Raw genomic sequence first — 11,796 nt, 5'->3', positions numbered from 1 at the left:
TTTCGTAGATATTATATATCTTAAACACTGTTTGAATGATTTTAGGAAGTTTTAGAAGTTTTCTGTAGGGTCTAAGGGGTATTTCCAGTGCTTTACCCATCGAGTGGATTTCCATCGAAGAAGAATAACAATTGATCCTTTACGTTAAGTTCAGAGAGATTTTCGTCGAGTAAATACACGCAGATCATGAACTGAAAATGCTTCTGTGGAAACCCAGGATACTGGTTAGCTCAATATCATTAGTATAAAAGATAACGCTTTTTGGTCATAGGTCTCGTTTCAATAAACGGTTTAATTATCCTTGCTAATAATCGTAATATCACATAATATAGCTACGGGACGTCTGCGGTAAGTTCGCTAGTGTTCTGTGAGGGGCTCTTGTAAACACCAGTACTGTGATTATTTTCAGCACGGTGACGGCACCCGTCACGGGTACTCGCTCACGCGTATAGCCCCGATTTCAATGGCCATTTTAGAAACAAGTTTTACTAACATTCTTTTGAAGTAGATTGAAGATCAACTCTTTTATTACAGTACGTTCCTATATATAACTATATACATTTATATATATATATATACGTATATACTACATGTGTTCATTATACTAGACCCGAACTCGAATTTGAGCGTCATTAGCAAATATACAGAGGGGAGTTTCCGGAATCTCAGTCAAATTCCGATCGAGATAAAATGATCGGAAAAGTTTCAATTTACGGATTGTTTGGCTGTTTGTTTGCGTTGACGTTTGTCGCAGGTAGGATCGTAATGTATTTTCTTCATAATATCAATAGATACGGAACCGCGCTGTCAGTGACTGCTAACCATGTATTTGTTTACTTACACTAACTACATTTCTACTTTCTTTCCGAACAATTGATTGATTACCAAATAATCCCCAGTGTCAAATATTCAAGGATTCTTATTATGATTTTCGCTCCTCGCAAATTTCTTGATTTATAAAATCATTGAATTTCTGTGTATTAAATTTCTACCCTGATTATATAATCTATGAATCTATGATTATGATGTGTCTGGTTTAAGATGTGTCTGGTTTAAGATGTTACGATATGACGTGTAAGGGAGGATTCAACTGGTGGAAGAAAAAATGTTACGCAACACAACAACCGGGACAGAGAGAGGGCGAATGTGATTATGGCAGATATTGTCTGGTAAGATCTTGTTCCACGGTTCCACAGTTCTGGACCCAGTACCAAAGTTCAGCACTGAGTTCCACAGTTCTGTACCCAGATCCACAGTTCAGCACTGAGTTCCATAGTTCAGGACCCAGATCCACAGTTCAGCACTGAGTTTCACAGTTCAGGACCCAGATCCACAGTTCAGCACTGAGTTCCACAGTTCAGGACCCAGATCCACAGTTCAGCACTGAGTTCCACAGTTCAGAACCCAGATCCACAGTTCAGCACTGAGTTCCATAGTTCAGGACCCAGATCCACAGTTCAGCACTGAGTTTCACAGTTCAGGACCCAGATCCACAGTTCAGCACTGAGTTCCATAGTTCAGGACCCAGATCCACAGTTCAGCACTGAGTTTCACAGTTCAGGACCCAGTTCCACAGTTCAGCACTGAGTTTCACAGTTCAGGACCCAGTTCCACAGTTCAGCACTGAGATTCACAGTTCTGGACCCAGTTCCACAGTTCGTTCCTCTGCAGTACCATGCATAACTAGGTCTTTTGTGAAACCTGGACGAAAAATAAATCATTTTCTCGTTTCCTGACGTAGTTTCCTATCTTCAACTCGAATCAATTTTGCCGATTCCAGTTTGTCCCGAGTTAGGCGACGTTCACGTTGTCAGATTGAACCATGAACCTGCAAACTGCAAAACTGGATCCTCAGTTTGTGCCATCTGTTCATGTCCATTGTTTAAATTTCTTTCTTTTTTAAAGTTCTATAGTTTTTGTTGTTGTATTATTATTTTACAGAAAGCTGTCGGTACTACGAGAGATGGTCGCCCTATTTCTTATCACAAATGCTCGTTCAAATGCGAACCCGATATCAAGATGTCGTTTGGTTTGATGCAACTGACTCAACATTGCTGCAACAGATGGAATTACTGCAACAGCGGACACCGGACAATTACTGGTTTATCTATCCTGCTGATAGCGTTAACCACAACTTTCGTAATGCGGTGATGAATCGGTTAAGAATAAAATTGTACATAAATTTTGTAAATCATAAATTTTCTAAACCTGTTTTTTTTTAGTTTTCGATTTATAAATTCATTTAAACACACATTTTTCCATTGTAAAATTCATGTACCATTACATTGAACGGATGCTCAAAATATACATCAAATAAAACATTCTCAGTTCTTGAATTGATAGCATTGATTTTTCTCATCGAGCATGAAGAACAAAAAAAAACACGAATTTATGTGGATTTATTTCAAATTGTGGTCTTTATTTCAAATATTATCATAACACATTTTACAAACACCCGAGTAACGATCGATATATGTATCTACAACGATGGAAAATATCATCAGAAATTTCTTGAGTCATTCGGGGGTAGGGGGTTCACCAGGGGGCACCACACTCAGTAGGAGAGGTTCACTATGAACAATTTCTCAATTGTGGAGTCAGCGTGTGACTCAGGTGACGATTCCACAACATTCAAAACGTGACTGAAGGATCCAATTTTACAGTTGTGGCGAGTACAGATTGAAACACAGAACGAGGAACTGTAGAACCGCTAGGGAGGGAGCTCTTCAGAATGAATAAGCACGATATCAGATGACCAAATCCAGCAGCAATAACTAAAGCGTTACTCTTATTTCGCTCACAGGCAAACATGCAAATCAAGACAACGAATGACTGAATGAAATCTATATAATGCGGGGTGGGAGAGGGGTTGTTCTACCGGTCAAATAGCGCCCTCCTACTGGTCCACGGGTCGGACACGTTAACACTCTGAGGTCGTAAACGACTCGGTTGTTTATCGGTTCTGTGAGGATTATCATACGGATCCGGAGGAAACCTGCGCTCCGACGGTCCGGATGACGTCGGAGCATTCCGCCATAGATCGGAACGGGAAAGACGCGGTGAGGTAGCGGGCGTTTGAAAATGGTCAACAGGGGGCGTTGATTGTGGAGTGTAAAAGCGATCGAAGTTGTGAGGATAATGACCCATCCGGTTCACAGCCGAGTCCGACTTTCGCATATTTCGCCTATCCAACCGGTCCGATCCAGTTTCCGAAACGATATAACACGAATCGCGATCATTCGGGTAACCGTATCGACGGTTCCGACTCCGCCTCGGGAGAACTCGTAACTCGTCGTAACGCGACGACGGCGCCGAAGTTTTCTTCGGAAGGTATCGGATGTTTCCGTTATTTTTGCCGTTGTAGCTACGTGAGTTTTTCTTGATACCGTTCGGAGATTTGGACGCGTTTTTGGAGCCGACCGCGACCGCGTCGTTCAAACTGTAGCTGTGTATCAGTTTCTGACGACTAGAACTCTCTTTTAATCGAATATTCTTCTTTTTCTTCCTCTCTTTAGGATCGATTTCGCCTCGAGCTTCGCGCTGTTGTTTTTTGTACTGTTTTCGCAGTGTACACTGCACTACTATCAATCTGTAAACTAACAGTATTATCACTAACGTATTTTTCGACGTGAAAAACATATTCGTATAACTGACCACTTCGTATTTGAATATCAGCAACAGACGTAGGACTAGAAACGGAGCATCTTGCATGAAAATGGAAATAACGATGCCATACACGTCTGGGGTGCAGCAGGCTTTGTTTTTATCATCGCCAACGCGATTGATTAACCCTGATTGGTCCTTTCGGGCTCGCGTAGCTGTTAAGACCATCGTGAATTGTAACAAACTCCAAGACCAAATCGCTAGAATTATCGTACATAGCTTCCGATTGTAGCGAACCTGTGAAATATAAAACATATAGAATTTTCATATATACCGGTATTGTAGTGATGAAATGCAGGGACCAGTTGCACAGTCATGGCTTCGATTTTACACCAAAATCTACGTAAGACCGAATTGGTTCGAATCGACAAAATACCAGTCTAGATCATTAATCCAACACAATTTCCGATCAGTCTAAGCTCATCGTCTTTAACCAATATAATAGTCTTAAGATTTAAGACCACGTCATGACTGCGCGACTTGACTGCATGCACGGCCCTGAATCAATAGAAATGTTGAACGGATTTTGAACGTACTTTTTCCTCTTTGAAAGCGTCAAAGAACTCAACGATATCGGCAGCCGTTCCGATATACACTAGTAATAACTGAGAAAGTTGATCATGCGTCAGTTTACCTGAAAATAATCGGAGAAAATCATCAGGGACCAGTTCCATAGTTGAGACTAGTCTTAAATTGTTAGATTGGTTATTGAACTAAGATGGTCTTAGACTTTAAGTCTAAGCCATGACTATGGAACTAGCCCCAGAATAAACTATCACGCGTGTTAGGAAACAGACATATTCATTAGAGATTCGTTCAGGGTAAGCTAACTCGAAATAGGCCCTAAACGTCGATTTTTTTTTCAAATACGGAACGTTTTCGTACGACATGTGAGCATTATGCGACACAATACAATTTAAAGTGTTCAGTGACGTACCTTTCGGTAGAAGCCATCTTCCGATTATTAACAAGAGCAGCAAAACCTGAAATAACAGAAGAGTTTAAAGCGAATCAAATTCGTCGAGTTCGTCGACATGGGGCTGTGTTGAATGTACGTGTGTATCAGTATCAGGTAACTGTGGTGGGATCCTCTATGGGGCCAGACCACCAGGGACTTTGTTGTATGGGGAATCATTGGGCCCCTTGTCCCGGGAATCGTCATCTAATATGCTATAGTCCGCACTAAGCCCCAGTTTTAAAGAATAATGAAAATACGTATTACATAAAAATCAATTTAAAAAGATTTCAAGAGAACTGATGATAGGAGTTTGAACATAGCCACAAAGGCTGTTAAATCTCACTATGGACGCGCTCCTGTCCCTCAGAAAAAAAAACATGAATGTAAAATATTTTCATCAAGTTGTTGCTACTGCTGGATACAACAATCTACGTTTACTGCGGTGAATAAAGATAATTTAAAAAATGATTATTTTTATTCACGCTGAAAAAGTCCCAGCCCGGAATGTAAGAAGGGATTGAAAAAAATCGGTTGAGATCAATTTATTTGTTGAAGCTGAGCCGCTGTCGAGGTTTAGATAACGATGTTTAGTATTTATTTACCTGCTCTAGAGTTTTGATCCATTGGTTTGAAGATAACAGAATAGGAATACGTATCGTTAACTTCCACTGTAAAGAAGAGTGAAAAAAATACGACCAATAAAATATACGTTTAAAATCGGAGAACAGAGTAATGTTAGGGTGGTAGAAATCAGTGATACATTTAAGAACGTAGAATAAGGCTAAAAAAGATTGATACCTCGTTTCTCATTTCTGTTGAGCTTAAAAGTTGACCCACCGGCCGGCCGCTGATCTACCCTGTACATTACTTTTTTTTAAATCGTGATTTATTTTACCATAACAGATCCAGCAGCTAAATTACTTATTTCATTATTTTTCACAAAAATGACCCGGCCGCTACGGAGAAACAAGGTATCATTTTCTGTTTAGCCTAAGTATTGAAGAAACATAATGAGTCCGTGTTGTAAAGATGATATAAAATCTCACAAGAATAAAGAGTCCGAAATGATTCCTTGAGCTAAGAGATTATTTGACATTTTGATTATATCCTAATAGTCATCTTCAAAAATACTAATGCTATTCACATTATAGCTAAACACCCGAGTCCGTGTTTTAAGATGATATAAAATCACACCAGAATAAAAAGTGATTGCTTGAGCTAGCAGTTCATTCTACATTACAACTATAGCCTAGTCATCTTCTGAATATGTACGTAAAGCTACTAGTCCTTACGTACTCTCCCTATATTCCAGTTTTCTTGAAGATAACTGACGAAGATGAAGTCGAATAGATTTATTTTAACTTTTTAAGACTTTTTTAAATCTCAGATTGTGATTTTACATTATCATATCAGTTAAACTCTGCGCCATTTAATGACATTAATTTCTGTCTTTATAAAACTTGATTTCGTAAAACATTTTATCTTTGATACGAAGAAAGCCCAAACGCTAAAATTTGAAACCATATCGTATTCTTGCTTCATCTAGACTTTCTAGAATGTTCCTCTAAAAGCTCTAATATAATTTAACTGAACAAACCGACCAAGACTGAAACCATATTGTGGTTATTTGTCATTTCTCAATTTTCAGGAGCCTTCTTGCAAAATGCTTTAAATATAATTATGGAGATAATTTCACCCAAATTCTGAAACCATATTGCGGTTATTTCTTTTCAAGTGCAGACACTCTAGAACGATCTATCCAGAAGGATTAATCTAATTTTGCCGACCAATCCGATGATACGAAAAAAATTAAAAGTAACTATGCTGTGCTCATCTTTTTGGTAACGATTTTCTAGAATAATCTACGACTGATTGTCTGCGGTCAAAACACGGAAACCTTATATTCCGCCGTCTGCGCCCGTTTGTCTTACCCCTATATCTGTTTTGATGACGGCCGACAGAAGTTCCGGTGATTCGGTTTTGTTCATGTCGCCGTCCGTATTGTTCAGTCCGTTTTTCAGGTTTCTGATGCGTTTGTCGAGTTCGATTAACTCTAGGAACCAAATTGCGGGCACGACGCTGAGCAGATAGAACAGTACACTGGGACAAAACCTGAATTCAGACGAAATACGATCATCAGAAATAAACAAAATCCGACCAAAAATGGTCTTAATACGTTAGACTGGTTATACGTAAAACAAACATATTGTACGGAAACTATCTAGACCTATTCAGCTGCTGTATATACAACCTTACAACGCTAATGACTCTGCATCCAACCAGGCTTAGAAAACTTTCCTGAATTTTAGCCCCTGATTTCTCAAAAACTTTTGGAACCTGATCGGTATACTGACCATTTCCATTCCTGGCCTCTCTTCTTGCACAGCGTCACCAGCGTTTCGATGAAGAGGCCCCCTATTGCCAGTGATAGGTACCAATATCTGATGTCCTTGGCGGCCACGTTTAGACGCCATATTGCCAGCACTCCGTGGAGGGCGAATAGGATACGAACGAGTAAGGCTCTGATTACTGTGAAACAGCCCATAATGTCTCAACCAACCGCTGCTGCATCATCTGTGAAAAAATATAATTCAATCAAATTTTACTTTTCAACGAATTACCTATCGACAAATAGAGGACACGGTTCTAAAGTTCATTTTCCAGTTCCACAGTTCTGTATCAAGTTCCACACAGTTTTCGGTAGAAACACAGTTAGATATTGGAATATGAACAAATTTAGCCAACCATTAACTGGGAACTGGGTTTAGGGGAAGGTTCCGCCAGTTCTCGGCACTCTCATTGGCCCAATTTCATCATCTACTGATTTTACCTATTGATTTAATTTCTTCATTAAAATTCCGTTTATCTGAAATCGCTTATTAAGAGTTGATAATTTTTTGTCGAAACTCGGCTCTGGTCTAATGTAGCCATTTACACCCGTTTCTGAAACACAATGACGTCACGGTTCTATCCCCTTGAAAAAGATCTGGTTTGAGGAAACGAGTTGGTAATAAAATTTGTAACTGTGGTGGTTGAAACTGCAACTGTCGGGGGTGGGTGTAATATCGGAAGGAGGGTTGTTTATTATGTTATTTGAGAGTAGTTCATTAGGTTCTTAAACTATTATATATGTACGGTACTCCGTATACACGCGGTAAAAAACCCACGGTTTCACAATCAATAAAATAGCCATACCCTCGCTATACCTTACAGAAACACGGCGAGCAGAGGAGGAAGAGTGACCTGAAATATAGATCATTAAATCCTGTAAGAATCCATTGAATCCCTATACCCTATGCCGTGAAGGGGAGTGGATTAGGTTATATTCTGAGAATCTCTAGCGAGAATAAAGGTGGATGTCCTACTTTCCCAGTAACTGGTCGCTCATTACCTGGTTTCTTTAGGATACCTTCCGAAAATAAGCTGTTTTGAGAAGTATGGGTGCCAGGGTCACGGGTAACTACGGGTCCTCAATCGATCGAATGGGGCGCGCGGCTGTTTCTATAGCTAGTACAATACTCGCGTGCAGTGCGGTGCATTTATATATAAGTTCAACTTCGTTTCTATCTATTTTGTCTGAGATGTTTTAGCAAATGCAGCCGAAACAACAACACAAGATTTTAATCTTATCAAATGTACATTAGTTTGTCTGCGCTGGGGGAGAGGGGAGTGGGGAGGGAGCTGGAAGAGGGGGGCTGAAGGGTAACGACCCTCGGGAGTAAATAATCAACATAACACGAAGAGAAATGAGATAGAAAGAAAATATCAGAGTTTTTTTTAGATTTACTGAAATGCAGGTGATTTGTATCGATAAATTGTGATACCGTGCTGAAATATCGGACATTAAATGTACTGTTCATGTCATATTGGCCGTCAAGTGACCGTCAATCGTGACTTAAAACTGGTGTTGACGATTGGTTTCCAGTAAGCCTATTTCCTGCAAGTACAGGAAACTGCTCGTCAAAACCAGCTTTCTAAGTACCTTTTACTGCCACTCGAGGCTGATATTACTATGACGTCACTATTATTGCAGTTTTCTGGTCATACAATTAAATATCGCCCTTAGAATCGGGTTTATAGTTAATAGTAAGAATTTCTGGTGATTTCATGTGATAAACCACGTTCATAGTTATAATTAGTACCACTGCGGATCAGCGAGAGACTAGTGTTCGAATTTCCTGGAACAATAATCACCGCGCTTATTAACTACTCATACGTATGGAAATTTCCAGTAGAAACGGTTGCTAATCCTAACACATAACAGGGCATTCAATTGTCATTCTGGGAAAAGAGGTCAAATGTTTGCCTCGCTTGAATCTAGCCCCCCCCCCCCATGTCCCCTTCGACTTGTGGTAGGGCGGGGGAAATGATTTAAAACTTTAAATCATTGGTCAATAGTTCAAGTTCACGAGCATGGGCCACATTACAACTTATAACTGTGATTATCCATACAACACTGATGGAATTGTAAGCCGTCTCTAAAACTGCCCAAGTAACGGCGAAGTGAAAGCTGATAGTTTACGTCCAATATGACGCGTTGTGGACGATACAATACACATGGCTAAGTTAAGTTGAAGCCATGCGTCGAAATTATGTAGAGCAGAAAATAATCAGTCTTTAATATTTAATTCGTAAGTAATTTATTTCATTGTTTATTTCAGCACCTGTGTAGTTCACAACGAGTCAATGAAACCAGGTGGGTCGGGGGGATGGGGGTAGGGGAGGGGCAGAGGGGAGTCTAGCTAGGGAATGCGTATAGCATGGTAAACTATTAAGTAGAATAGAATTCCAATTAAGCTAATCTTATATAGCGTAGTAAATCGAAACCGATCTGAATACAGAATCATTGCCTATTACCTGTTACTACCACTCTTATACTCTTCACACTAAAAACTGTCACCTATCTCTCGCGACCTGACTTAGTTCAGCTCACGTTAAAATGGGTATAAATTGCATTTCTACAGTTCCAGTATGAAAACATAAAAGATCTCCAGTTCCACAGTTGTGAGTTAGAGTTAAAATTAGTTCATTTTCAATCGGTTAACTCTGAATCGAGTCTTAGTTCTCAGAATCGTTGAACCACATCCTGAATGTCAGAAAAAAAACTGTTAAATCAAATGCATCGTTTTGAGTTTAATGTCCTGGAAGTTAGAAAAAAAAATAGATAAATCAAATACATCTCGTTTTTTCAATTTTCCATTAGTGACTCACTCCACATTACTCAACACTTTACAATCTGATTATGCATTTTTTGTTTATGGCAATTTCTGTCCTTAGAAAAACACGTTTCCTGTTTAATTGAACCAATCGGCGAATATGATATCATCCATACGTACAGATATACTAGGCCTTTTCAGGGAATATTGTCGCCACCTGGTTGAATCCCCCTATGACACCTAAGCTTTTTTGAAATTTTCAAACGGACAGAAGATGTCCATACAGAAGAGTCAGAAAAGTAGCGATTTTCTAATAACCTTTTTCAAAACGACGTAAGAGCTCAGATATACGGTAACGTTCAAATATGTCAAAGACGTTCTTAGATTTCAAAACTGGACGTGATGTTGTTAGATTGGCGCATTGACTTTTCGTGGCCTTAGAACCGAAAGCAGCTTAGGCTGGACTGAAATTGATAGATTGATTGGCTATAGAACCAAAATGAGCTTAGACTGGTCATTAGTTGTTAGATTGGCTGCAGAAGCAAAACGAGCTGGTAAATTAGGTTGGATAGGCTATAGACTGGAGTTAAACCTAAGCCTTGACGGCGCAACTGGCCCCTGGATCTGAAAAACAGTAAACCCTAATCGTCTTGTATCTTATTCTACCAAACATAGAACTAACTGAACACAAAGTTTATATTGTCAGGTAACATCGGCAAGTAATAATAAGCTCGATGTAGTTACATTGTTTTTATTGCCGGCAGATAAGAAAATATCAGAGGGAGAGAGAGGGAGGGCGAGAGAGAGAGAGAGAGAGAAAGAGAGAGAGAGAAGGGGAGGGAGTTCCCAGAATAAGGAACAAACTGTAACTCGTGTGTGAGGTATAGAATGTTGATAGGAATTGTTATGAAAAGGCAATGAAAATAATTTCGGTATTTTGAAGATATGTCAGTATGATAGACACTCTTATCTCTGGATTTTATTAAAGTTTATTTTGGAAAGAAAACTTCTATTTTCCTGAATCTTAAGTCGGTGAAATATTTCCGGCAGTCTGCACGCTACTGAGTTCCCTGCTTCTCAATTCGATGTTCAGGCAGTACAAACAGGTTGACTAATCATTTCAGTTTCTCCAAGAACTCAGTTGTGGCACGGTTGAAATTGTAAATTTGTATGCAATGATATTTGTTGTCTAATTTGTCACACCATTGTTTGCAGAATTGAGAGGCAGGAGAGAAGGGGAGGAACGGAGAGGGGAAGGAGGGAGAGATACAGATATTGAAAATCTGTTACGAAACAAAGGAGCCAACCACAAACACGAGATTGCACGAGCTCGTGGCAAAGTGAAACATGAAAAAAACCTTAAAATCAAATCAAGTGATGAATGAATGAGTTTGGATTACAGGAAGTTGCTATGTTTGCGGCATCAATGCAAATATTAACGAATTCGTTTTCTGAGTGAATCTAATGACTTATTCGTTTTTGATACACGTCAGAATACGCGCACCGTTTAGATATGGTATTTTTTACAAATGCGCTTCTATGGATTCGAAATTTCAGATAAAATAAACCATCTTGAATCGAGCAACTTGCATTTCTTCCAGCAGTCTCGAATGATTCCATCCAAATCTCACGTTTTCCAAGATGGCCGCTACGATGTGATACAAAGATATCAAATTGTATAATCGCCAACATGGACAAGTACGGTAGTTCCTTTGGTTGACTGGTTAGCACGCCAGCCGTCCGCGTACGACACCCGGGTTCGACCCAGGAGGTTTCGCCAGATTCTCAACAATCTTTTTCATGGGAATTTGATTTTTCATCTGCGAAATTAGAAGATATTCTAAAGATAAATATTTGCCTTTGATATCGATTAAAACTCGTTAATCAATCAGGTGGAGGGCATCACGATTGTGTTTAACAGTTCCCAGAGCCTCAAACCTCCCAGTTATACTTACCTACACACCTTGGGAATGCATGTACTGTTTTGCTTGAGACAGTTCTCAACACAGACGAGTTACA

The 11,796-nt window shown here is 39.5% G+C and overlaps 2 protein-coding genes across 2 annotated transcripts; one reads left to right on the top strand and one right to left on the bottom strand.

Moving 5' to 3' along the window:
- Positions 1–591: 591 nt before the first annotated feature.
- On the top strand, positions 592–2,293 carry LOC141908921 (uncharacterized). The gene is made up of 3 exons (XM_074799210.1): positions 592–754; positions 1,042–1,169; positions 1,942–2,293. Exons 1-3 carry the CDS (start codon positions 691–693, stop codon positions 2,149–2,151), a joined length of 402 nt encoding a protein of 133 aa, XP_074655311.1. The 5' UTR covers positions 592–690; the 3' UTR covers positions 2,152–2,293.
- Positions 2,294–2,874: 581 nt separating this feature from the next.
- Positions 2,875–9,905, bottom strand: LOC141909240 (transmembrane protein 26-like). Its single transcript, XM_074799630.1, has 7 exons — positions 9,833–9,905; positions 6,976–7,195; positions 6,553–6,733; positions 5,224–5,289; positions 4,601–4,646; positions 4,200–4,297; positions 2,875–3,900 (listed from the first exon to the last, which is right to left on the bottom strand). Exons 2-7 carry the CDS (start codon positions 7,164–7,166, stop codon positions 2,875–2,877), a joined length of 1,608 nt encoding a protein of 535 aa, XP_074655731.1. The 5' UTR covers positions 7,167–7,195; positions 9,833–9,905.
- Positions 9,906–11,796: the final 1,891 nt, after the last annotated feature.

This window comes from Tubulanus polymorphus, chromosome 7, assembly GCF_964204645.1.
Source record: "Tubulanus polymorphus chromosome 7, tnTubPoly1.2, whole genome shotgun sequence".
NCBI lineage: Eukaryota > Metazoa > Nemertea > Palaeonemertea > Tubulaniformes > Tubulanidae > Tubulanus > Tubulanus polymorphus.
This window is presented reverse-complemented; position numbering and strand designations above follow the sequence as displayed.